The sequence below is a fragment of the Suricata suricatta genome, chromosome 5, assembly GCF_006229205.1.
Source record: "Suricata suricatta isolate VVHF042 chromosome 5, meerkat_22Aug2017_6uvM2_HiC, whole genome shotgun sequence".
Classification (NCBI taxonomy): Eukaryota; Metazoa; Chordata; class Mammalia; order Carnivora; family Herpestidae; genus Suricata; species Suricata suricatta.
The window spans coordinates 86,781,197-86,807,380 of NC_043704.1; the positions used below are offsets into that span (position 1 = coordinate 86,781,197).

At 39.8% G+C, this 26,184-nt stretch overlaps 1 protein-coding gene across 2 annotated transcripts in view; it reads left to right on the forward strand.

The window, feature by feature from the left end:
* The first annotated feature begins 2,329 nt into the window (after positions 1–2,329).
* The window catches only part of ZMAT3 (zinc finger matrin-type 3), a 29,655-nt gene continuing 5,800 nt past the window's right edge, over positions 2,330–26,184 (forward strand). For both annotated transcript variants that reach the window (XM_029940770.1, XM_029940771.1), the window contains exons 1-5: positions 2,330–2,524; positions 6,252–6,578; positions 22,502–22,621; positions 24,972–25,138; positions 25,258–25,358. In XM_029940770.1, the coding sequence (XP_029796630.1) occupies positions 6,309–6,578; positions 22,502–22,621; positions 24,972–25,138; positions 25,258–25,358 (658 nt within the window). In that variant the 5' untranslated portion in view covers positions 2,330–2,524; positions 6,252–6,308. The remainder of the gene's footprint in view (positions 2,525–6,251; positions 6,579–22,501; positions 22,622–24,971; positions 25,139–25,257; positions 25,359–26,184) is intronic.

Here is a 26,184-nt window from a genome sequence, read left to right on the forward strand (position 1 = left end):
AAGCTGTAGGCTTCATCTCCACTGACTTGGGCTTTGAAACTCTATGAAAGGTTTTGGCCAATAGGATTTGAGTGGACATGTCATGACACAGTGAAGAAGTGGCCTTAAGAGGCCTCATGTCCACCAGCTCTCTGGCTCTTCCCATACACCATGAGAACTGCCAAGTCACAAATAGGGGCTGCTTCTTCAGCCTGGGACCTGGAGCAAGAAGACCCAGGGAGCTGATCCATAGCATGTTATTAATATAAACAAGAAACAAACCTTTCTGGCAATTAGCCATTGGGACTTGGGAGTTGTTTGTTTTTTACAGCAAAACTAATACATCATGATCTAGTGTCTTTTTTTCTTTCAGCTTCTTAAGAACTGAAAAGTACAGCTATTGCAAAACCAAACCTTTGACTTATAAGACTACTGTCACACCATGAGCTTGAAATCTATTAAACAAACATCTGAGACTTGCTTCTTCTTTCTTCCTGAGGCAGGGAAGGAAGTGCCCTGGCTGTCTGGGAAGAGTCTGAGACCCTGGGTAAGGACACGGAAATGCATGTGTGTGTGTACAGAGCTGGAGGATGAGACACCTCAGTTAATATTTCAGATTTTTGTCCTGACATACAAAACTGCATGCAAAAATGAGATATACCACTTGAAAACTCCAAGATACCTATCTTTTCTATGCTTAAGGGATTTATGGGGCAGATTAGTCCTTTCTTTAAGTAACTATAGTATGACGCAATAAATACTAAGTGTGTCAGCAAGGTGTGCAGACAAAGTGCTATGGAGCTTATTGACGAAGAGGCTTTAAAGGATTGGTAGGATTTAGAAATGCAAGGATACTCAATATGCAGATAGAGCTAAATCACAGAGGCAGGAGGGTGAGTGCCATGGGTGGGGCCCATCCATGAGTAAACAAGTAAATGTGAGTGACTTTATTTTGTTCATTATTTAGGAGACTAGTGGGAGGGTCAGGCCAGGAAGGTTAGCAGAGGCCTAGGTCCAGTCCTAGCTAGAGGGTATAGACTGTGACACGGCTAAAAAGCATGCAGAAAAGGGATGGAAAGTGGATTTCAGCAGCATTTATTATTTTAAAAACAACGTGTCCATGTAAAATTTTGACACATAAAGTATGTATACATAAACAGTTGGAGAATCAATTCAGAAAAATTCTGTTTTCTATCTAGGCATGATAGATTACTCTCCCCAATGGCTTATGTGTACTCGCTGTGTGTGTAAAATTGCTAAACGGTCATTGTATTTATGAAGTCATTTCTGGAAAACAGTCAGTCTGGTTTGTTGGCAGTGGTACTGGGTGGTATGTTTCAGTCAAAGAAACAGCCTTAATTTCCTGTGGTAGTTGCCTACTATGAGGACACATATTGCTATACTTAGATCTCCGTAACATTTTAATTAATGATTAAAAAATAAGCACATGAGTGTGAGTATACTTAATGGCACTGAAGTGTACACTTAAAAATGGTGAAAATAATAAATTTATGTATATTTTGCCACCCCGGCCCTGCAACTCTTCTATGGAATAATTTGCCAATTAATAGAAGTTTGGAGCTGGAAATTCCTTAGCTCAGCTCTCTAAGTCAACCCTACAGGTGTCAAAGTTACCTGTGTGATGATGTGACATTCTAGCATTACATGCTCTCTTCCTGGTCTTTTGTACTCTGCAGATAGGGATCCAGAGGTCTGGAGAAAGTCTTCTATATCTCTTACCCCAGGTAGCATAAGAGAGAGGGTGTGTGTTTGTGTGTCTGTGTGTGTGCATGGGCGCGCACACGCGCTCTTGTCTGATTGGAGACCTCTGAACCTCCAGCCGCGCTCTTCTTCCATCCTGGGGAGAGGTGCAGTTTAAAGGTTCTGTCACAGCACTTTAAAGGATCCTGGACAATTTGGCAGGACCTTAGGCGGAAACCAGCGGACTGAGGGCGCGGCTGGAGTGAAAAGGTTTGGATCTCAACGACAGGAGATGAAAGTTGACGAAAGCTCTGCCCAAGCTTCTGCTCTGGATCAACTTTCCAGGGTGTTTGTGATGAACAGCACTTAGGACCTGTCCGCTGGGTGGTGCGCCCTCCGTCAGCCCTGTGCTTGTTTCCCATTTCCGCTCCAGGGCCCCTGCGCTCGCAGCGCCCGCACCTGTCCGGCGCGCCCCCGTGCAGTCTGGGATGCTGGAGACTCCAGTGCGGCCGCCAAGGCCACTGCCGCCGCCGCCGCCGCCACCGCCGGACTGCCCCGCCTGGCACATGCGCAGTGGCGACGCCGGGCAGGCGCCTTCAGTCTCCTCCTCCGCCGCCTCCCGGTTCCGCAGTCACTTCCTGCAGCTGTTTCCCAGTGGGTCTGACTGGACTGACTTTTGACAGTCAGCCTTCAGCTGCGGAGGGGGCTTCGCGGGGGCCACCCGGGAAAGTTGCACCGAGGGAGGTGGAGTTGAGCCGGGCCGAGCCGGGCGCGCTGGGCAGACAGTGGCGGGCGCCCCGGGTGGACTCGGCGCCCAGACTCCCGGCGCGTCCCGAGGGTTCCGGTAAGTGCCGGCGATCGCGAGCCGCGGGGCATTTAGGACGAGCCCGGAGCGACGGCTACTAGCGGTTCCCTTCGGGTGCGGGCTTTCCACCTGCCCTCCACGTGACAGGCTTGCGCCGCTGTTTGTTATCTGTTTGTTTTTGAGCATTTCACGTGTACCTTTTGGATGATCTAGGCGTGCTGCTGCCTTGGCCCTCGCGCTTGCCCCCGCCCGGTGGGAGACCGGGGATTCCATCTTTCGTGATGGCATCCTTACGGGATGGAGGTGCGTGAGTGTGCGCGCGCTCGTGTGTATGCAGGCACATATGCAAGGTATACGTGGGCGATGCTGAAGTGTATGTAGCTTATATTCAAACGTGTAAATGGTTCCCTTGGATTAGGAACCGTCTTAGCTGAGACTGGGAAACATTCGCCAATTCACCAAGGCCTCTTCTCCCCGAGATCCTTGCATTCTTCTGAATCTTCCTTATATGATAGACCTTGCCTCAGCTGATTATTTTTCTATTTCTCTTTCTCATTCTTTCTCGCTGCGTTCTGCTGACCTCTGAATAACGCTCACGGTTTCCCCCTCATTTCCAGAATTCCCAATTACTGTACAGGTTTCCCTAGTTTGCTGAGGTGCCAATAACCTGTTCCTTTATAGTTTTCTTTCCTTAGTAGGTTTCTCCAACTGAAAAAGTAATTGTCTTTAATACAGTGTGTGAAAAGTAGGCCCCAGTCCGATCATTCCTTTTCTTTAACCAGGGTACACCATGAAGCTTTCTTTGACTTTCTTTATTGTCCCTCCAACCCCTTCCATACCAGGACTTTAGCCACCACAAGTCCTTCATTTATGCCACTTACAGCATAAAATCGAGCGGTTTTTAGGATCTGAGGAATATTTTATTTACATTAGCCATCAAGTTAGTTTTAATCTAATGCAGTAGTTGAGTGGATCCAAATCGCATGTGCTTTGGGTTTCTCTATGTTCTACCACTCATGCTTTCACTAAAGACTTGGTTTTATTTCTTTTAGATTTAAATTTTATGCTAGGTTTTTTTTTTTTTCTCCCAAGTATGGAATACTTGATGTAGTGGTCATGCCCATATCCTTTTTGGGAGTTGACATTATCATTTTGATTGTTAAATATTATAAGAAATACTTTTGGAATATCTAACTATTCTTTAAAAGTTGTAAAGATAAAATGTGATAATGAATAAGTCTGTACTTGGCAAGAATTTTTTCCGTAATGCACAGGATTTTATCACCTCTGGGAGGGCCCTCTCAGACCTTTGTGCTTTGAGACTGGCCTTTATTTTGATGGAAACCTGTAGGCAAAACTGGGGGAGATGCGTGGTGGAATTTCCTCAAGTGGGAGTGAGCTTTCATAAAACAAGTCCAGGCATGTCGAGGCGATCAGTATTATTTGATTTTGTTTGTATTCTTGATTTCCTTTATCCAGATATTTCGACACTCTCCTCCATTTTCTGTTCTGAACTTGTAGCTTGTTTGTGGCAGTTTGGTAGCAGTATGCCTTTGTACAGGTGGTATGTGTAGACTTTTAATACTGTGAATTATTATAATTAGGTAGTTAACTTTCTGAAAAAATGGCTTTTGTCTCCTTAGTTTTCCTTTTTGAAATATCCATGCCAGTTTTGCTTGATTTAATTGAGAAGAATAATATGAATGTAGAGAATCTGACTTTTTAAAGGTTCTGAATCTGTATTGCTTTTCTTTATGTCCCTACAGAGATGGACAGTTGTACTTCTGCTTAAGAATCAAATAATATTGTTATTTTAAATATTGATGAATGAGAAGTATTGCATATTATGACTAATAATTTTTGTACTTGCCCTTAACTCCTTTATTTCGCCATTGCACTGAATATCCTCTGTTACCCCCAGACTTTGAATTTGGTATAAAAGTTATTACTTGGTTACACTTTCCACGGGTATACTTACTAATTGTGGTAAAAGAGACATTTAACTTTTAAAAATTTTGGTTAATTTTAGTAAATCTATTATTGTCAGAAAATGTACACATTTCTGTTGCAGCCAGAACATTTCAGCAGTTTAAAATAGCCATTTTTTATTGATCAAGAAAAGAGTTTTTATTTTTTTTTTTAATGTTTTTTATTTATTTTTTGAGAGACAGAGAGAGACAGTGCAAGCAGGGGAGGGTCAGAGATAAAGGGAGGTACAGAATCAGAAGCAGGCTCCAGGCTCTGAGCTAGCTGTCAGCACAGAGCCCGATGTGGGGCTCGAACCCACAAACTGAAATCATGACCTGAGCCGAAGTCAGATGCTCAACCAACTGAGCCACCCAGGTGCCCCAAGAAAAGAGGTTTTAGTAGTGTTGGGAGAGTGGAAGGAATTGTGTGTTTTGGAATAAGGATTTTAATTTGGGTTAATTAGAATCATGGGAACTCAGCGTGTACTGTGGTTCATTTTGAGATACTCAGGGTTAGAAAACGCCAGTTGGGTGGGAGGCTGGAGAAGTCATGTATAAAATTGAAGAGGTATTGGAACATATTGGATCTTTTCTGAGCAAAACAGAATCGAGATTATCGGTTACTTAATAAAAAGGAGAAAGGAAATTGCTGAAAGACTGATGAGGAACTAGAATTAAATTGCGCCAATGATAGTGGAATCCATTACCTTATAGGACATTTACTTGATACATTATTTTATGCAGGTAATTTGTGGCTAGAGGAAGAGAAAATACTTAGATTTTTTTAGGCGACTCATGAATATAAGGCCACACAAAGTGAGGGCCCAAGCTTAAGGGCCTACAGGGAGCCGGCAAGTAGCATAGATACAGATAGCAGGCTAAGTGGGGAAGGAGGTGGCCGGGAGAAGGCAGGCCTGGCTCCTGGGGACAGTGCCTCTCAGCACTAACTAGCCAATTGTCCATATAGGACCAGGTGCTAAGTGTTGCCAGATCATCCTTTTATCAGGAGAAGCCAGGAATGTCTTGATATTTCAATGTTGATGACTAATTCAATTTAAAAAGTGAAAGCAAAACAAAACACTGTATAATCCAAACAGAGGACATCTGAAGCTGCATTTGGCTTACACGCTGCCTACAGCCTCTGCTGGGAGGAATCATTGGCTTACCTATTTAACTATTACTGGTTGATGGGAAGGAACTCTTTTATTTGTTACACTGTAACTGAGTTACTCCTAGACTTCCTTGATACTCTAGCTAGCTCTAGGAGTGTTTTAAGGGTTCTGAGACATGACCGGCTTTATTTCGCTCTTTTTGACATCATCTGGATGGAAAGACTAGTTTGGATGGAAAGGACACATTTGCTAAGGTTCTTAGCCTGTGTTTTTGTCTATGAATAATTATCATCAAGAGTATTTAAGTGTAAGTGTGCCTGAGGGAAGGGCTCTGGACTAGGTGACCTTTGATGTCCATTTCAGCCATGTGACTTTTAGATTTAATTAGCCATGGATGCAACGCTATTAATGTTCATGGGTCAGAGGGACCGCAGTTGGAGCTGTGCCAAGCAAAATAAAGTGAAATCTATAATGCTGTTCTCAGTGGAAGAGCAGAGTGTCAATGTGGGTTAACAGACAGGTGAGGTCTGCTAGATGAGGCAAAAAGAAATCCCAAAGGTGGTTTGGAGAAGTAGAGGAAGGGGTCAGGTGGTGTGGCCATTTACATGTCATACTGCTGAGGTTACATTTTTAAGTGAGTTGTTTTTTGTTTTTTGTTTTGTTTTGCTTTGTTTTTTTGCTCTTCAGATTTGAAGACCTTACTTCTCATCGCCCACTGGATTATGCCCAAGGCTTTCCTACCCAATGATCCTCTTGCAACACGGCGGGCTTCCTTTGCCTAAGCGGCCCTCATCTTCCCCTCCTATGTCAGTGGCCGCCAGGTCTACAGGAACTTTACCGCTTCCGACACAGAGGCCTTTTGGGCAGGAGACTTCCTTGCCTCTGGCAGGGGAAGAGGAGTTACCTAAGGGGGGAGAGCAAGACTCTGCCCTGGAGGAGCTATGTAAGCCTCTGTACTGCAAACTCTGCAATGTCACCTTGAACTCAGCGCAGCAAGCCCAGGCTCATTATCAGGTAAGGAAAGAAAAGAAAACTGGGAATTTAGTGAGAGATCATTTTAGGGCTTTGCCCATTTCAGGGTTGTCTCCCTAGATATGACCAATTGTGCCTGGAATAATCAAGATGGCTTAGTGAACAACGAGATATTAGTTTGTTTGAGTAAAAGCATAATGTTCCTCCATTTAAAGAGAGCAGCACTTCTCACAGAATGGGATCTCAACCTACCTGTGTGGCATTTGATAGCGTACTAGTTGTTGTAGGCAAATACACAATAATCTGTGATCCTGGATGAACCTGTGATCCTCAGGTGAATAGGTATTTGAAACATAATGTACCAAACTCAAATCAGTGTCACATTGTTTAGAAGAATTAGCCTTATAAATATTCTCTTCCACCTAATATGATTTGCATCAGTGCAAGGTGATCTCTATGAATCTTATACTTTTTCTCTTTGACCTCTGACTCTTCTTATATAACCTGTCACTGCTAAAGAAAACGTGTATTTTTCTGTCATTAGAATAAAATGTTGAGATATTCAGTTTTACCCTTCATAGGAAGCATACTGTGATTTCTTTTAGTCTGTTAGTGTGAACTGATAATCATTTCTAAGATTTAAAGCTTTCACCTCCATGTAGAATAGCTAGTGGAAAGGACAGTTTTAAAGGGTGTTATTACTATGAACACAAAGAAAGATAACTTTTGGCTAGAAAGAGAGGGTATGGCATTTCTTTTTATTCTAGATTGCTATCCCGTATACAATTGTGTACTTTCCGTTTTTGGAGAAAGGCGACCCAAGAAGCAATTGAGGCCAAAGGCCTCTGAATGAAAGGATGTCTTCTGGGTCAGCATTGATTTGACTGTTTATTCTCTGTGCGAGTAGCTGCAATAATAAGGCAGAAGGTAGAAAGCTGACTTACACAATATGGCTTCCATCGTGCCACGAAACTGCCTCTAACAACGTTTTTATTTACTCTAGGTGCAAATCTGTTTTGTTTTGTTTTGATCCTAAAGACTGATTTGATCCTAAAGACTGACGAATGGCTGTGTCACTTTGTGATTGTACACCAGAAATATTTTGATGGTGTATTGTTTTCTGGGGAATTTGGGGGAAGATAGAATATGTTGCTTCCCTGGGGTTCCCTTTGTTTGGGTTTGTTTTGCCCTCAGCTGCAGAGGTTTGAGTTAATTATATCTCAGATCTTGGCACATGCCCTCATTGGTGCATAAAAGCATCTTCCGGTTTTATTTTTACATTTTCTCCCCTTGCCCACCCCCACTCCCATTATCTCTGTGTGCCCCTCTCCACCCCAGTGTTCGATACAGGGTCTTTCTTTGCCTATTTTACTGTTTGAGGGGAGTCAGTTAGGATGATGCTTCTCAAACCCAAGGCTCAGTGCTAGCTTTCCTCTTCATTCATTCCTGTGGAATGTCCAGTTTTAATCAACTTAATGATAACCCACAGCCCTCGGACCAACTAGAATGTCCAGTTTTATAGCCTAAGACTCATTTGAAAAATCAAGCTGAAGTTCTAAAGTTTTGATTTTTAAGTCATTAACTTGAGAGAAAACCTATATGTGTGTGTGCTCTTTGAAGAAGAGTTGTTTACTTTTAGGAGGCAAAACTCTTGGGCAGTGTGTAATTTTAATATGTGTGTATGGATTATATCTGCATCTGTCTTTCTTTTTCTCCTAATATCATGTTATGTCTCTATAGACAGTGATGGGTGCTTTTGGTTATGCACAGAGAGAATTCAATTTAAAGAGAGTCATTGGATTATAAGGCTTAACCTAGATAAGAAACAGAATCTGCCTTTGTTTTTTTTCTTCTTTGATTCTACATATATGTGTGCTCTGAACTTTTTAATTGATAAGATTAGTAATTATACTCAATTTCAGCTCTGTTCATGATAGAAACTATAGAAAGTGAAATTTAGGTAAATGTCTCTATAATCAGAATTTTTAGGTGGAAAAGTTGGAGAAGGACAGCCTGTCATAGTAGATAATTTAAGCAGCCAAGAACTAGGGTAAAGATAGAGAAGAAGCAAGTGGGTATTAAGAAAGTAGAACCTAATGAAAAATTAAAAGTCTGGTTTATTTTTTTAAGAGTTTGTTTGTAAGAGCTTAGAAGCAAACATTTGAATGAAATTGGTGTTATTGTTAAAGAGGGAGTTTTGTTTTTGTTTTTGTTTTCCCTTTTACAGAGAGAGAAGGCAAAGCAGTTAATGTGAAAGTATGGAGAAATTTCATTAGGATAGTATAGAAGAAAGTTAATTTTTATCTATCTATCTATCTAAGTTTATGTATTTATTTGTTTTGAGGGGGAGAGGGAGAGAAAGAATCCCAAGCAGGCTCTGTGCTGTCAGTGTAGAGTCTGATGTGGGGCTCAGTCTCATGAACCGTGAGATTGTGACCTGAGCAAAATCAAGAGTCAGATGCTCAGTAAACTGAGCCACCCACGCACCCTAAAGAAAGTTAATTTTAGAAGTGAAATCTGGATTTTAACAAGATAGATGTGGTTGAGATGAGAGAGTGTGGATCAAAGGGTAGATCAGAATAATAAACAATCAGAACATGGACATAACTTAGAGGTGAGTGAAACTACCACAGACGGGAAACAGAAATGTCAGCCTGAAAGATGCATCAAAGGCTAATAGACAGTACATCAGTAGTCAGTGATTCAAAAAGGCTATTGAAGGGGTGCCTGGGTGGCTCAATTTGTTGAGCATCCAACTTCTCTCAGATCATGATCTCTGTTTGGTTCGGTTGGTGAGTTCCAGCCCCGCATCACCATTTCTGCCATCAGCACAGAGCCTCTGTCCCTCCTCTCCCTCTGCTTCTCCCCTGCTCACACACACACACACTCTCTCTCTCTCTCTCTCAAACATAAATAAATGTTAAAAAAATTTTTAAAAAGAGCTACTGAAGACCAGGGTTAAGACCAGTTAGTAAGGCTTACCTGGAACCAGGAATAGGCAGAAAAACAATGATTATAAGTAGGCTAATAAAACAAAGTGGTTGATGAGGTGATGGAAAGTTTTATTTCTGAAAACCTGCTTTATAATTTTTAATACAGAGTGATACCAAGACCACAGATTCACTATTTCACTTATGCGTTAGATAAAAGGGGTCAGTGGTAGCCTGTTTATAAGCTAAAAACACAATTGTGTGAAGCGATAAATCATAGTGATTACTTTACTCAAAACGTTTTACTCAGTTGGTGCCATTGTTGAAATCGCAAAGTTTCAAATTGCCCAGGGTATTATAAACAACCTTCGATGTGCTGTGGGCAGTGTTACACTTGAATCTAACTGTATCATATTCCAGAAATCCAGGACACACAATGGAAGCTGCTCAATAAATATTTCCCTTTAAACTCACTACCTTCTTTCCCTGACATCCTGATGTTCCTAAGTTGGGGCTGCTTTAGCAATGACCCATGTGTATCTGTGGCCACCAAGATTTAGTTTTATTCCCAGGGCTTTTTAACCCAGTCTGTCTGCTTCAAAATAAAACAACCCAGAGTTGTTTTATTTTTAATGAGGTTACCTATTTGTACAGTCACAAAATTATGGCTTCAGTTATATCTTGATTTAAAATAAAACCTTTGGAGGAAAAACACATCTTCATTTTATTAAAATCTGTCTGCAGGCTTCAGGTCACTTCGGGCAAGCCTGGCATGGCGTAACACAATACTGTTTTAGCAGCAGACATGCCCAGAGGAGGAACTACTTTGGATAGAAGGTCGTTAACAGAAATAAAACAAGCAAAAACCAAAAATGGATAAATTTTGCTAGGGCACCCACAGTTTAAAATAAAGTCAACCAATTTATTTGCTGATTTGCATGTCCATTTGAAAAATAACTGTTCAGTTACTCAAAGTATGTTTCTAAAGTTTGTCATAAACATAGATTTCTATTTGTAATATTTACCAGCCAAAAAAACAATGTACTCTATTAATTAGATTAATTTGAAAGGGAGACAGAATGCAGATTAAAAAACATAGTTCTATAATTGTGATGCTGATTGTAGTGATCTTGATTCATAATGCAGAGAGTTCAATTGATGTTATCCCAAAGTTTAGAGTACTGAATTTGGTATTTATATTTTAACATTGGTCACCTGGTTTGGATGGCATGATCAGCAACTCTAATCTCAGCTAATTTTTATGTTTTTCAAAATTCTCCATCTGGTTGTTTTCCAAACGAACTTGCAGTGGACTGAGTTTAGTCACAATGCACTTCCTAGAGGATAGAAGTTCTCTGTGATCCTGCTCATGGCTGTGTCTCACCAGCTTTCTGCCTCGCCAGCCTAGACCCCCCAGCCTTGTTTCTTATTTCACAAGAGTACGTATCCTTTCTTCTGTAGGAGGCTGATTCCTTGCCCTAATTGTGGATTTCATCACCTGCCATCACTTCTTTTCTTTGAGCAAATTGAAAAACTGCTCAGGTTTTTCTATGTAAATAAAAATAGCAACAGCCACCTTCCCTGTGCTTTTAATCCTCCCCCCGCCTTTTTTGGGGCAACTTTTCTCTCCTAAGAGTTCTGACAGGTATAATTGTCCTCTCCTGGTCTTCATTTTCTATTCATCCCCAACCCACCACTGCATTCCATTCCAATATTCTACTGAAATGGTCCTTTCCAAGGTCACCTGTGATCTAACAAGTCAAATCTGGCTCTTTCTCACTTAACCTTTTGTAGCATTTGCCACTAGTGACAGCTTACTCAAAACATTTAAAGAAATTTTAACGCAAAATAATGCATATAGAACAAAGCATATAATGAAAAGCAGTAATCACCTTCCTTTTCTTCTCCATCTTCTCTTCCACCTCTCATCTTGGGTTGGCAATAGTTTTACTTTGACACTGTTAGGTTGATCACATTTTTGTTTATTCAATAATCAAATTAAATTTTCTGTGCTCTATTTGTAAGGTTGATTCCAATTGTTGAAATTTGACTTTCAACTTTTACATTACTTTGAGTAGGGAAATACTGTCCACAGCAGAGCTGTTTTCTTCTCTGTTTCCAATGTCATGATCCCATGCTACTCAAAAGAGAAGTTCAAATGGATGACCCTTTCTTGAATGCCAGCAATTGCTCAAAATCATGCCCTTTTTAAGTTTGTTTCGTATGTGGATTGTAACTTAGAAATAACCTTTTGTTTTTCCTGCAGTTTCTGACACTTTAGAAACCTAGGGAGAAGAGTCTTATGCATTTATAACAATTGATAGCTTCTTAATCTTTCTTTTTATTGCTTACAGTTCATTTTATTTATCTTTATTAGACCCGCTGATTTCCTGTTCTAATTTGGACTAGCTGTTTCACATTTGGATCATGACTTCATTGTGTAGCTTATTGTATATCCCAGAGTTTTTCAGTGCTTTTCTTTTTTTGCCTTTTTCTTACATAATATGTCTTTATCATAGCCTCATTTTCCCTGCAGACAGTCCATTGCACTTTCCACTGTGTGGAATCACCCCTTTATCCTAGATCCCTCCATCCTCCTTTCTATTTGCAACCAGTTGCCCTCGGGGTTTGCTGCCCAGCTGTTAATTTTGGATTTCTCTTCTTTGCTCTCTGGCTTGGGCTACTCTTTTCTAAATATACATGTTTTCTTTCTATTTTTCTATCTTGTTTTATTGGAGTACCTCTTCACATTAGTTGAAGGAAGAAAGAATAAATATAAATGTATGTTACAATGCATCTCTCTTTAAAATGAGAGAGTAATATGAGATAAATTTTTCTGGGCCCTTGTATGTCTAAAAATATGTGTATAATGTTTTCATACGTTATGTATATTATGTATGTAGATATATGTATATATGTACATATGTATAATATACATATAATGTGTATTGTATGTATTCTATATGTATATTATATGTGTATATATGTATATGTATATGTATATAATATGTATATTATATGTGTATAATATTTTCATACGTTATTTTTGTGTTGAAAAATTTTCTCTACAAATGTTAAAGGCTGTACCTCATTGTGTGTGCATGTGTATATTTTTGGTTTTCGTAATCTAGTATTGCTGAAGAGAAATCTTACTCTGATTCTTATTCTTTTGTAGATGACCTGCTTTAATTTGGGGATCTTTTCCCCCTGGAAGCTTTTAGGCTCTCCTTTTGATCCCCGATATCTGAAACTTCACAGTGATGGATGTGTTTAGTTGTGCATCTTTTTTCATTGGCCTTGGTCTGCACTAGTAGTTCCCTTTCAGTTTGCATATTCCTGTGTTTCTTGAGCTCTGGGGAATTTTCTTTGATACTGTTTCCTTGATAAAATTCTTCTCTGTATTTTCTCTGTCTCTTTTCCTCATAATTTTGCTAGCCCTTGCCTGAACTAGCTGGACTGATTCTTTATATTGCTTATCTCTTCTCTTTTTAAAATCATTTTTATCGTTCCTTTATTATTAAGAGGTATTAAATTATAACTGTGTATTAAATTTTTTTATTTTGACATTTTTGTCTTTACTTTTTAAGGATCTCTTGATTTCTTACTGTTTCCTTTGCTAGCATCAGTTTTATAGGCTATTAATTAAGCACATGAAATCATGGACTTCGGGGTCAGACTAGTCTTCAAATTGTAGTCTCACTAGTTACTAGATGCATAACATTGGAAATATATCCTAACTCCTCTGTGCCTCATGCAGAAGAAGATGATGTCATGAGTCGTAGGATGTGTAAGACATTTAGAACAGTTTCTGGTACCTGAGATGGTTCTTAATACTGTTGAGTTTTCCGAGGGTGCAGTGGAGCATGGTGACTCAGGATTGACCCCCCGCTCTGCCATTTACTTATGGCTTTGGACAAATTTTATTCTGTTCTTTAACTTTTCAGTTTGAATAAGCTTTAACTTATAAGCCAGTTCCAAAAACACTACAAAAAATTTCTTGCATTTACCTCATCCAGATTCCCCAAATGTGAATGTTTTTGTAACTATAGTGCAATGATCAAAATCAGAAAATTAACACTGATAACAATAATATTATCTAATCTATAGACTACATTTTCCCAGTTGTCTGATGGTACCCTTTTTCTGGTTCCAGGATCCAGTTCAGGATGAAATTTTGCACGGGATGTTATGTCTCCTTTAATGTAGACAGGTTGAGTTTTTTCTTTGCTTGCAGTTTTTAAAGAGTTGTTTGTAGAATATCCCAATTTGGGTTTGATGGATGTTTTCTCATTATTAAATTCAGATTATGTGTTCTTTTGACAAGAGTACCACAGAAATGATGTTGCATCATTCCCAGTGCATCAAATTGGGAAGGAGATGATGTGAATATTTTATATTAGTGGTGCTGTTGACTTTGATCCCTGGTTAAGGTGGTATCTACCAGGGTTCTTCTTTATAAAGTTACTATTTTTCTTCTTGTGTTTAGTAAGTAGCATGTGGGGAGATACTTTGAGACTCTGTGAGTATTTTATTTCTTAGGGTATTTTCACTGAGTAATTTTCACATCCATTGATGATTCTTCTCTGCAGTGATCATTACTGTGGTGTTTGCCAAATGGTGATTTTTCTGTTTTAGTTATTCTTTCTACATTTATCGGTCAGAATTTTACTCTAAGGAAGAACTTTCTGCTTTCATTCAATCACCATAGATTATGGATTCTTATTTTATTCTAGGGTTATAATGTATTACTATCATTATTTATCCCAATGTTTATATTGTCCCAGATTTGAAAAATGTGAGACTCTTCAAGCTGGTGCCTGTGTCCTTTTGACACATCCCTGTAATTTTTGTCATGCTTCCTTAATTCCTGAATACAAAAGATTCTAGAATTTTCTTATATGTTACCTATGCCAGCCACTTGTTCAAGGAATTAGGTTCCTTTGATTGGAGAATGGTGTTTAGAAGCCAAAATCTGAGTGTAAGCAAAATCTTTGCGACTGAGGTGTTAGTGTTTCTAGTGACAGAGCTAGTTACATGTATTTATGTGTGCACATAGTTATGTAGATGTGCACATATGGTGAAAACTGAGTTCAGACTGAACCTTCCAGTTTCAGTACAATATGACCGTGTTCATTCTAGCCTTCCATCTTTTCTTAATGATTAACTTCTTTCTATGATAGTGAAAAACCTAGGCACTCATTAAGCACAACACACACACACACACACACACGCACACACGCACACCACAAACTCTCTCTCTCAGTATATATATTTAGGGATTGATAAACTACATCCCCATGAAAAACAAACCTACCAACCAGAGGATGATATTTGTGTATTTTTTTTGTCTTTAGCATGATATATAATCAAAATATTGTTTTATAAAATTACTTAGGTTATAAAGATGCTGTCTTCTAAGGTTCTTGTTTTGTAAAGTTACTATTTTTCTTTTTGTGTTTAATAAGTATCATGGGGGAGATACTTTAAGACTATGTGGTTAGTTTTTTTTCCTCCCCTCCATTCAGTAGGTTTATGTTACTCATTTTTTTATACAGTTAGGTTTGTTTGTTTCTATTTGTGTTTCTAGTCCTCCTCAATCCTCGTTGACTTTGATTCTTTTTCTAAGTTTGTGAAATGTTAATACAGTTCTAAAAGTCAGAACTATACAAAAATGTATACTTAGGAAAGTGTCACACCCTACCATACCTTGTAGTCTGTTCTCATTCCCTTATTATTTATGCATTATAAGTGACCTTACTACCCTGTCAGTTATATAATGTGTTATTATCTGGTTTGTCAGTTAAAAATTTTTGTTTTTAATGTTTATTTATTAAAAAAATTGTTAATGTTTATTTTTAGAGAGAGGGAGAGATTGTGAGCAGGGATGGGGCAGAGAGGAGACACAGAATCCAAAGCCCCACCATGGGGCTCCAACCCATGAACCTGAGATCATGACCTGAGCCATAATCAGATGCTCAATTGACTGAGCCGCCCAGGAGCCCCAATGTTTATTTATTTTTGAGAGAGAGAGAGCGCGTGCGTGTGCAAGCGAGAGCAGGGAAGGGGCAGAGGAAGGGGGAGGGGGAGAGGGAATAGAGAGAGGGGGAGCCACAGGGTCTGAAGCAGGCTCCAGGCTCTGAGCTGTCAGCATAGAACCTGATGCGGGGCTCAAACTCATGAACTGCGTGATTATGACCTGAGCTGAATTCGGATACTTAACCTACTGAGCCACCTAGGCACCCCTCTGCTTTGTCAATTTTTAATGGTATTCCAGCTAAAATACCTATTGCAGAATCAATGGGCCTATTCTACTTTCCTCTTCCTTTCTTTTTTTTTTTTTTTTGCATGACTTCCATTGTGTCGTGTAATATTTGAACATTACTCTTTCACCCACATCTCCATCTTTTATTTAGTCTTCTTTTTTAAATTTTTTATGTTTATTTTTGAGAGAGAGAGAGACACCGAATGTGAGTGGGGGAGAGGCAGAGAGAGAGGGAAACACAGAATCAGAAGCAGGCTCTAGTCTCTGAGTTGTCAGCACAGAGCCTGATGCGGGACTCGAACTCAGGAACCATGAGATCACGACCTGAGCCAAAGTCAGATGCCTAACTGACTGAGCCACCCAGGCGCCCCTATTTAGTCTTTGATCTAGAATATAGCTATGAAAATACTTACCATCAGCCCTTTTGCTGAAGTTTTCCCAGTCATTTTTTGGTTGAATGAAATTCCAAAAGATTCCTCAAGCAGGACTTACAAGTACTGAATTCCTAAGGTTGTATATGTTTAAAGTGTATTTCTGTAGTCCTGACCTTTGATATAGGGATAGTTGGCTATATATAAAATTCTTGGTTGACACTTTTATTAAGTTTTTAAAAAATGCTTCTCAACTACTGCCTTGTTTTACATATTGTGGATGCCATTTTAATTCTTATGCATTTGTAAGTCATTTGGTCTTTTAGCCTGGAAAGCTTGAGACTTTTTTTTCCTTTGCATTGAAGTCTCATACCTTTTAAAAAATATACTTCAGATTTGATTGTTCTAGGTTGATTTTCCCAGATACCTGGTGTGCCTTTTCAATATGTAGATTCAGGTCTTCATTTACTTTTGGACAATTTTCTTGGGTTATATTTTCAAATATTGGTTCTATTTGATTGTTTTGTTTTTTGTCTTTCGGGGACTCCATTTTTACATAAAGTGTTCTTTCTTATCCTCCATTTCCATTGCTTCCTCTCTGCCCCTTTAAGATTTTTTCCTTTATATTATTTTATTTTCTTGACTGCTTTTCTGTTTTTCTTCAGTGTCTCTTTCTATATTTTCATTTGTGTCTCTTCTCCTTTGGCATGCATTTCCTTCTCAGTTTTGATAAAATTCTCTTTTTTCTTTCCTGAACTTAATTAACCTTCTTTTCATTTCTTACTGTTTTGTCCATTTTTCCTTGTACCTTTTGGATTCCTGATTGAAGGTGATTTTTCATATTTCCAAATTCTTGCTTGAATATATTTAGTTCAATATGGAGTATTGTCTTAATGGTTTTCTTCTGTTTCATATGTTTTTTTGGGGGGGGGGTAGAGTTCATTTGCTGAGTTGTGTCTATTTTTTTGGTAATAACTTTGTATAGCATTGATTACTTTTCTAAAATAAAATAAAATAGAATAAAGAACTGGCTAGTTTTCATCCGTTCACTATGAGGATTTGGGGTGGTTTATGAGCATCTTCATTCAGCGGCAATCTCTTCTGTAACCATAGCAAAGTTCAGTTCTTCAGATTTTGTGTGTGTGTGTGTGGTTTGTACGTCCTCTAATTTCTGTTGTTGTTGTTTTGTCTTGCAGGATGCTAGCTTGTCCTGTTTTGTTTTTCCCCCCTTTACCTCCCATGTGCCAAAAGTTGCCTTCTCCCTTCTTTTTTGTCTTTTTCTCCTCCAGAAGCCTCTTTGCCACTTCAGATCGTATGTACATTTAAGCCCCGTTCAGTAGTGAGTGCTCTGCTCCACCAGATCATGTTTTAGTGTTTACAAACTTAGGGTGGGTTTATTTTTTCCTGGTGATGATTTTTAAGCAATTTTTGGCCTGCCAGCTCCCTCTTCTCTCTTTCCTGCAGAAAGACTCTCTTGCTTACTGTGAGTGCATGTGGCAGAAGTGTGAGTGATTGCTCACTGGGATTTGATGTTTTTCCTATTTTTACTTATAGTTGAAGTCTGGGCATTCTGTGCCTTCTGGTTGTGTGGAGGGCATGGCTTTTGTGTAGTTTTATTTGTTTTTCATACTGTTCTGTATTGTTTGTGGAGAGTAGATGGAGACACACAAGCCCTGCTACCTAGCCACCTGGAAACTCTTGGGCGAGTTTTATTTTTAATTTTTTAAAATGTTTTTTATTTATTTTTGAGAGACAGAGAGAGACAGCGTGAGCAGGGGAGGGTCAGAGAGAGAGGGAGACATAGAATTGGAAGCAGGCTGCAGGCTCTGAGCTAGCTGTCAGCCCAGAGCCAGACGCGGGGCTCGAACCCATGAACCGTGAGATCATGACTTGAACCGAAGCCGGACGCTTAACTGACTGAGCCACCCAGGTGCCCCTTGGGTGAGTTTTTAACTCTCCCAAGTTCCGTTTCCTCCTGTGTAAAATAGGAATAATAATTATATCTGCTTGATGGAGATTCCCTGAAGATTACATGAGAAAATATTTATGAAGTATTTAGAGCACCACTTATCATATAAATGCTAAAAAATGTTAGTTGCCATTATTATCATTTTGTTATTGATGTAATATGGGCTTGAAAATTGTGAATAGTGTGTGATGCTGGCCCTTGCTGTAGTACTATGTGCCTCATCCTCTTCTGCAGGCTTCTGCACCATCTGTTCTTCAGGGCTTACTGACTTCCTTCTGTTTGTCATGCAAACGAGCCTAAGTAAAACCCAGGTTTAAAACCAATCTTCCCTTGACCCACTTCCCCTTCTCACTCTACCCTTTTTGTCTGCTCCCTGTCATAGAACTCTTCTAAATATTTGCCTATACTAGTTATTTCTGTTTTCACATCTCCCATTGTCTCCGCAAGCCACTCCATGTCACCTCTTAACCCCTCTACTGAAATGGTTCTAACAAAGTTACTCTTTTTTTTTTAATGTTTTATTTATTTTTGATACAGAGAGAGACAGAGCATGAGAGGGGAGGGTCAGAGAGAGGAGGAGACACAGAACAGGAAGCAGGCTCCAGGCTCGGAGCCAGCTGTCAGCACAGAGCCTGATGCGGGGCTTGAACCCACGAACGTGAGATCTGACCTGAGCTGAAGTCGGAGGCTTAACCGGCTGAGCCACCCAGGCGCCCCTAACAAAGTTACTCTTGACTTCTGATTTTAAATCCAATCTTTACTTCTCTGTCCTGACAGTACTCAACCCCACAGTAGCATCTGACTTGATGAACAGCTCTTTTTTTGTTATTGTTATTAGTGTTATTTTAAAGTTGTATGAAATGCTTCAGACATAAAAAGGCACAAAAATAATATAATGAACCTGTGTATTTGCTATCAAGCTGAAAGGGTGAAAACTATGCATTCAGTTGAAACCCCCATGCATCCCTTCCCAACTGTATCCCCTCCTGTGCTCCTAGGTGTAGCTACTATACTGAATTGATATTTATTGTTCTGTTACTTTTTTTGTATGTTTGCTACATACTGTTTTTGTAGGTAAAATGTAGTGGCTTTTCATGTTTTTAACTCCCATATTAAAAACTTATTCTTATGTATCTTTTTTTTTGCAACTTGTTCTTTTCTTTCAATGTTTTTGTTAGAATCATTCACGTTGCCCTTCATGGCTCTGGAATGTTTATTTTCACTTCTGTATAGTGTTTCATTGTAGGAACAGACTATTATTTAAGCATTATCCTGTAGATGGACACTTCAATTATTTTTACTTTTCAGTGTTATTAACAGTCCTTCTAGGAACACTCTTATAAAATTTTTTTTTAATGTTTATTTTTGAGAGAGAGAGAGAGAGACAGAATGCAAGAGGGGGAGGGGCAGAGAGAGAGGGGGACACACAGAAGCTAAAACAGACTCCAGGCTCTGAGGTGTCAGCACAGCACTCACAAACGGTGAGATCATGACCTGAGCTGAAGTCAGACACCCAACCGACTAAGCCACCTGGGTGCCGCCTAGGAATACTCTTGTAGATATCTTCTTATACGAATGTTTCTGTTTGGTGATACCTAGAAGTATAGTTCCTGGGTCATAAGGTATCTAACTTTTGAAACACCTTATTTTAGCTTCCATAATACCATCCTTGTCTGGTTTTTATTTTATTTGATGGGCCAGACATTCTCAATCTCATTTTCTTGATCCTCATTCTTACTACACTCTTAGATTATGTCATCCTAGGGCTTTGTCCTAAGCTCTCTTCCATCTGCCCAGCTCCATCTTTGGTCTACTCTGATTTATCCCCCATGCTAATTCCAGGTTGATTTTTATCAAATGCAATCCAGTCATGTAACTACTTTGCTTAGAGTCCTTCAGGGGCTCCCTGCTGCCTTTGAAGTCCAAGATCTGTTTCACCCTTAAGCCCACTATATATCTCAACTCCTACTCTTCTCCAGAGGATTCAGAAAACCGCCTTTCCTGTGGCTCCTCAATACAGCAGGCTGGGCTTTTGCTTATACTCTTTCTTCTGTTCACAATTTTCTTTTCCCTCACTCCTTCCTGCCTGGTAAACTTTTGCTCATTTCAAAGGATGACTTGATTGTTCCCCTCTCACAGAAGCCTTCTCTGACACATTCAGGCAGAGTTAAGAAATTCCTTTTTTGCGTTTGCTTGGCAGTTATTTGTTAGCTCTATTATAATACTTGGTTTGTTTATCCAATAAGTCTTTACTGATTGCCTGCTATTGCTAGAAACTCTTCTAGATTTATTATTTTATTTTTAAGTAATCTCTACTTAAACGTGAGGCTTAAACTCACAAACCCAAGATCAAGAGTTGCATGCTCTACCGACTGAACCAGACAGGTGTCTAGAAGGTGTTCTAGACATTGGGGTAGAAGAGTAAACAACATAGGTCCTTATTTTTAAGGCGTCTACATTTCAGAAAGTACAAAAGAGATAAAAAACCAATTAAACAAACACTGTCATTTCAGATCATGCTAAGTGGAAGTTGGATAAACCAGCCAAAGAGGTATCGTGTTAGAGAGTGTGTGTGCAGAGTAGGGGAAGATGGCATTCAGTGAGATGCCGTTTGAGTTAAGATCTGAAAGATAAGAAGGAGCTAGCTATGCAGAGAACTGAAAGAACATTCCAGGCCAAAGAAACAGTAAGTACCAAGTTCCTGGAGCTAGAATGAGTTTTATTTCTCATAGTTCTGGAAGCCGAAAGTCTGAGATCAGGGTATTAGCACGGTTGGGTTCTGGCAAGGTCCTCTTCCACATTACAGACAGCCAACTTCTCCTTGGAGCTCTTGGGCTTCTTATTATAAGGACAGTGATTGATCACCTTCCGGAAGCTCCACCTGCAGATTAGATGTCCACATGTGAATTTTGTTGGGACACAATCATTCAGTCCAGTATAGAGATGGAGATAAATAATTTGGGAGCTGCTAACTTGTTGATTATTTTAAAGCTGTGAGGCAGGGTAAAATAATGTAGATGGAGAAGAGGGCCAATGGCGGAGTCCTGGAGTTGCGGAGTTTAAAGAATAAGAAGTGGGGAGGTAAGACAGAGTCACAGGAGACGACAGAAAGGAGTATCAATGATGTCATGCTGCCTAGAGTTAGAATGCTGTGAAGCCACAGGGGCGCCTGGGTGGCTCAGCTGGTCGAGCGTCTGGCTTCGGCTCAGGTCACAATCTCGCAGTTTGTGGGTTCGAGCCCTGCGTCAGCCTCTGTGCTGACAGCTAGCTCAGAGCCTGGAGCCTGTCTTCAGATTCTGTGTCTCCCTCTTTCTCTGACACTCTCTGGCTCACGCTGTCTTTCTCTCTTTCAAAAATAAATAAAAACATTAAAAAAAAAAAGAATGCTGTGAAGCCACAGATGTGACCACTGGATGAACTCTCTGGAGTTCTCATAGTCACCGTGACTATGGCAAGAGCACCCCTGGGTATTCCAGTGGTCAGAAGGTAGAATGTATATGCTTACTTTAATTCCCTGCTCACATATCTGTCTCTTCCTCTTGAGTGTGTACTAGGTCTTTTTATTTCTAGGGCTTAGCCTATGGTAGATGGTGAATGAATGTTTGCCAACAAGTTTGAAGTGTACAGTGCAGTTTGAAGAAGAACCCATTATTTCATCCTCATTTAAAATGCCTTCCGACCACTCATTCTTCCCATCAGTTTTATCAGTTCAGGGAATATAATCATGTGAATAACAACTTAAAAACCCACTTAGAGGGGCAAATGCATTTTAGTAGAGGTTCACAGTATCTCCCGAGGCCATCCTGATATAGTCAAAAGGGCCTTGCTTTCAGTTCAGAGGGCCTGCCCCCAGCTCTGGCTCTACTTCTTACGCCTGCTGAGGATGCCAGGGGTAGGTGCTCCTCCCCCTCTGGGTTGAGTTCCTCAGCTGTCATATGTGCGGAATATTAGCCAATTCCTCTTACAGGAGTTTTTGTGAGCAGCAAATGAGCTAATGCACAGGAGAGTCTTTTACAAGTAAAAAGATACGCTAAGTGCTATTTTTGTAAAAATAACTGGATTATCCATTTCATTACTGATTTATAAAGTAGATTAGATCAGAGTGTAATAAAACTCATTTAGGCAGTGGCATATGAATGGCAACAAGTTGGGGGATGATATAGATCACTGGAAAATGTGATACTTTTCCAGAAATAATAGGAAATTCATATTTTTTGGGCTCTATTCCCTCATCTTTCCTAGATAAATCCTTCTATTAGAACCAAAAAGGAGACTCTTTTACTTTTTACCCCACTGTTTCATATATCTGAAAGAATAAAACATAGGTAACATTGATTGGGGGTTCCCCCCTTTTTTCTATGTTGTTAGGGAGTACATTAACTCAATGTAACCAATTTTCTTCATGGCGATTACTTATTTCATTTTATTTCTAGGGTAAAAATCATGGTAAGAAGCTCCGAAATTACTATGCAGCAAACAGTTGTCCTCCTCCTGCCAGGATGAGCAGTGTGGTGGAACCCGTGGCTCCACCAGCAGTCCCCGTCCCTCCACAGGTGAGACACACACGCCAGGGTGGATGCTGTCCTGTGCACAAGTGGTCGTGGATGGACTTTGTCATCCATGAGCCCATCAATGTACAGTTGGACATATATTCCCAAAAGGTTCTCCTTGGTACTTGTAAGTCCTGAACTGTAGTGCTGGATGTAAAGCTTACCAACATCCATGACCCTCGACATTTCTTGTTGGCTTTTGTTGTGATGCACGAAACGAAAAAACAAATATTGCTACATGTACCATTTGGTAAGCATTTCTCAAAGTTCTGGGTTAAATGATTCTCAATGTCTAGGCTAAGCTCTGAATGAAAGGAGAGGCTCTTAAACACTTACATCTTTATTACAGTTAATCCCATTGACTTTGTATTTTGCCTTCGAGCAAGGTTAGGTTTTTCAGGTTACCTCTTTCTTACCTCTATAGCAAGAGCCTATATACACTTTCTCTGGACTTTAGTGTAGTGACACACACTTGAGAGCCAAGTCCTTTCACTGTTTGTAGATAAAGCAGGTGTTTGAGGCAAGATAATCCTGTACTTTAATAGCCTCTGAACTCTGGATTGTATTCCTTCATCTGTGTTTGTCCGTAGAACAATACATGGTCATAAATAATAATAACTGTCATTGAATCCTCATTATGCCAAGCATTCTGCTAAGCACTTCTCATGGGTTACTTCATTCAGGGCTGGGACTAAGGGGAGGTGAGGGATGTACTTGACTGAGGCACAAAAATTAGGAGGGAGCCAGAACATTCAGTTACCAAGATAAATATTTTGATGTCATATTGTAAAACTCCAAAATTAACGTGAAAAAATCAGTAGTAACAAAATGTCAACAACTTAAAGATAGGACAGGTATTACTGATTTTCCTTTTGCCTCAGGCTGCAGTAGGACTTCGCCTTGCACTGTTCCTAAAATTTTCTTTATTTACACTTCTGATATTTTGTTTACATCGATTTTTTTTGTGTTAAGTTTGATTTGTAAAAATGTTCCATCAAAATATTATTTATCTTGATTGCTGAGTTTTTTTTTTTTTTTAATGCACTGTTAAATTTTGTGTCCATGGCAAGTGCTTGTCTTGCTTCATTCTAGTCCTGGATCCTGATTGCATTTAGTGCTTCCAAGAACTTAGAGGTGTTGGCCTTGTTAGGGGGAGGTGTAACCCATGGGCCAGCAGCATTTGTCTCACCGAGACATTTATTAGAAGCTCAGGTAAGCTAAGTAAGTAACTTGTCTATGGCATTCCATGTTTTGTGAAGTGGTGGAGCAAGAATTTCTTTTGCCCTTGGACCTCTCCTCCTAACCACCAAGGCATAATTTTACTTGTCTGGACTTTAGTTTTCCAGTGTTTAAAATGTGGATAGCAATATGAGCGATTACCTCCATCCTCATGAGTTTGTGGGGTAACTAAGAGAAGATAAAACAGAATCAGAGAGCAGGAAAATACCTGGACAGATTTTCAGGCTGAGCAGTATTCAGGACCCTTATTCCTCAAGGCTGCTCTGGCATGTGAGGGTCACTGTGGCCGGGGACTGTTTGCAGCTGGGTCCCCCTCCTGAGCAAACAGCTGAAGCCTTCTCTCACAGAATAGCCCTTTGTGATTTTTGGAGACAGCTATCCTGTCCCCAGAAAATCTTTCTTTCCAGGTGAAAAAATACTGTTTCCTTCAGCTGGTCCTGATACAATATGCCTTCCAGACCCCTTATTTTGTATTTTAGTCTCCTCTAGCCAAAATCTAGTTTGTCTTTTTTTGTTAACCCAGCAGTATTTATTGAATAGATACTATCTTCAGGTACTGTGTTAGGTTTCTCTGCTGAATACAATTGTCTGAATCTATGGGTTATTTTTCCCTGGCTGTATCTGTAGCTAGTGTTTAGAGTCTTTGGGGAAAGGGGCTCATTTGTAAGTATACGTCTGTATATCCCTTCTACGTTAGGTAGCAAGTCCTAAAAGCAATAGATAGGCATTCATTGAATGCTTGTTGATGGGTTCTGATGGACTTTACCTTTCTGATAACACGATTTTAAGCCTTAATTTTGCTGCCCTGAATCTGCTATTCTTCTTTTAAAAAATTTCTCTGTCAAGATAGCAACAAGCCATTAAACAGCCTGGTACATAGGTGATTGTAATACAAAACCACAATTGTCTCTCAGCATTTTTTTTTCCTTTTCTTTCTGTTGTTGTTGCATTTTTTTCTGGAATGAATTATGTCCTTTCCTTATAAAGCCGAATGCTTGTGGTCATACCGTAACCTTTGGTTATCTTTCAACACTTAGAGGGACCTTTGAGGGAAAGAAGGGAATAAACTCCACATTTTTTTTTTTAACTTTGTCTCTTGTGTCTTTAATGTCAGATGGGCTCCTTTAAGCCGGGAGGCAGAGTGATCCTGGCCACCGAGAACGATTACTGTAAGCTCTGCGACGCCTCCTTTAGCTCTCCGGCTGTGGCTCAGGCTCACTATCAGGGGAAGAATCATGCCAAGAGGCTGCGGCTGGCCGAAGCTCAGAGTAACTCATTCTCGTAGGTATTGCCACTCCCGCTGAGGCCAGAGTGCTGTGTAAGACCGACTGTCGTTAGAGAAAAAGAGTTGAGAGGGGTCCTTGTTGGGAAGTCTCACTCTTAACATTTCTTCTCTCCAGGGAATCCCCAGAGGTGGGTCATCGGCGGACCCGGAAAGAAGGGAATGAGTATAAGATGATGCCGAATAGGAGGAACACGTACGCGGTACAGAATAATTCAGGTATCCTGTGGATTTCCGCATACCTGGGCTACATTCTGCAGATGGGCTTCTTTATTTTTATCTCCTTTAATGGGAATAGATAGTCCTGAGAATTGGGGGTTAGCTAATTGTTAAGTTCAGTTTGTCTAGTGGCTTTTCAAGCTGGCATTTATTTCACATCCTATTTATTTATTTTTTGGGGGGAAAGTATATTATTTATTTTGATTTTAAATTATAGTTTATTTTTTAAGGTCTTTGATCACAGTTCTTTATACTTTTCCTGGTGTTTGCCAGGTGAGAAATGTAAAATGCATTATAAAAATGGGCAGTTTGGTTTAAAGTTGTACCGTGTTCAATCTCCATTTATTGGGGAAAATAAAAAAAAAAGATTATAGCAATGGCTTTTAAGTAGGGTAGTGAATCAGATTTATTGGGGGAGTTTTTACAAAATACACGTGGCTGAACCATGACTTAGATATTTTCAGTCAGTAAATTCAGAGTGGGGCCCAGACATAAGTGTGGTCCTCAGCGATTCTATACACGCCTTCAGTGCAGAACTGCCACTTCAGAGGAATCCTGTCTGTATTTTCTGATTGTCTCTAGTAGGGAGAGTTGGACTGAGTAGTTCTTCATTCTCTCCCCATCACAGCCTCCAGGGCACCCGCAAATCAGCAGAGGTAATTCATGTGAACGGTCAAACGAAAACCAAAAAATGTTAGTTGAAAAGGCAAGAGAAGCATAGGAAAAAAAGGGACATATAGAAAGCACAATGTAATATGATTAATAAAATTTCAAATCTATATCAGTAATTATAATAAGTGTAAATTTACTGAAGTCCCAGTTTAAA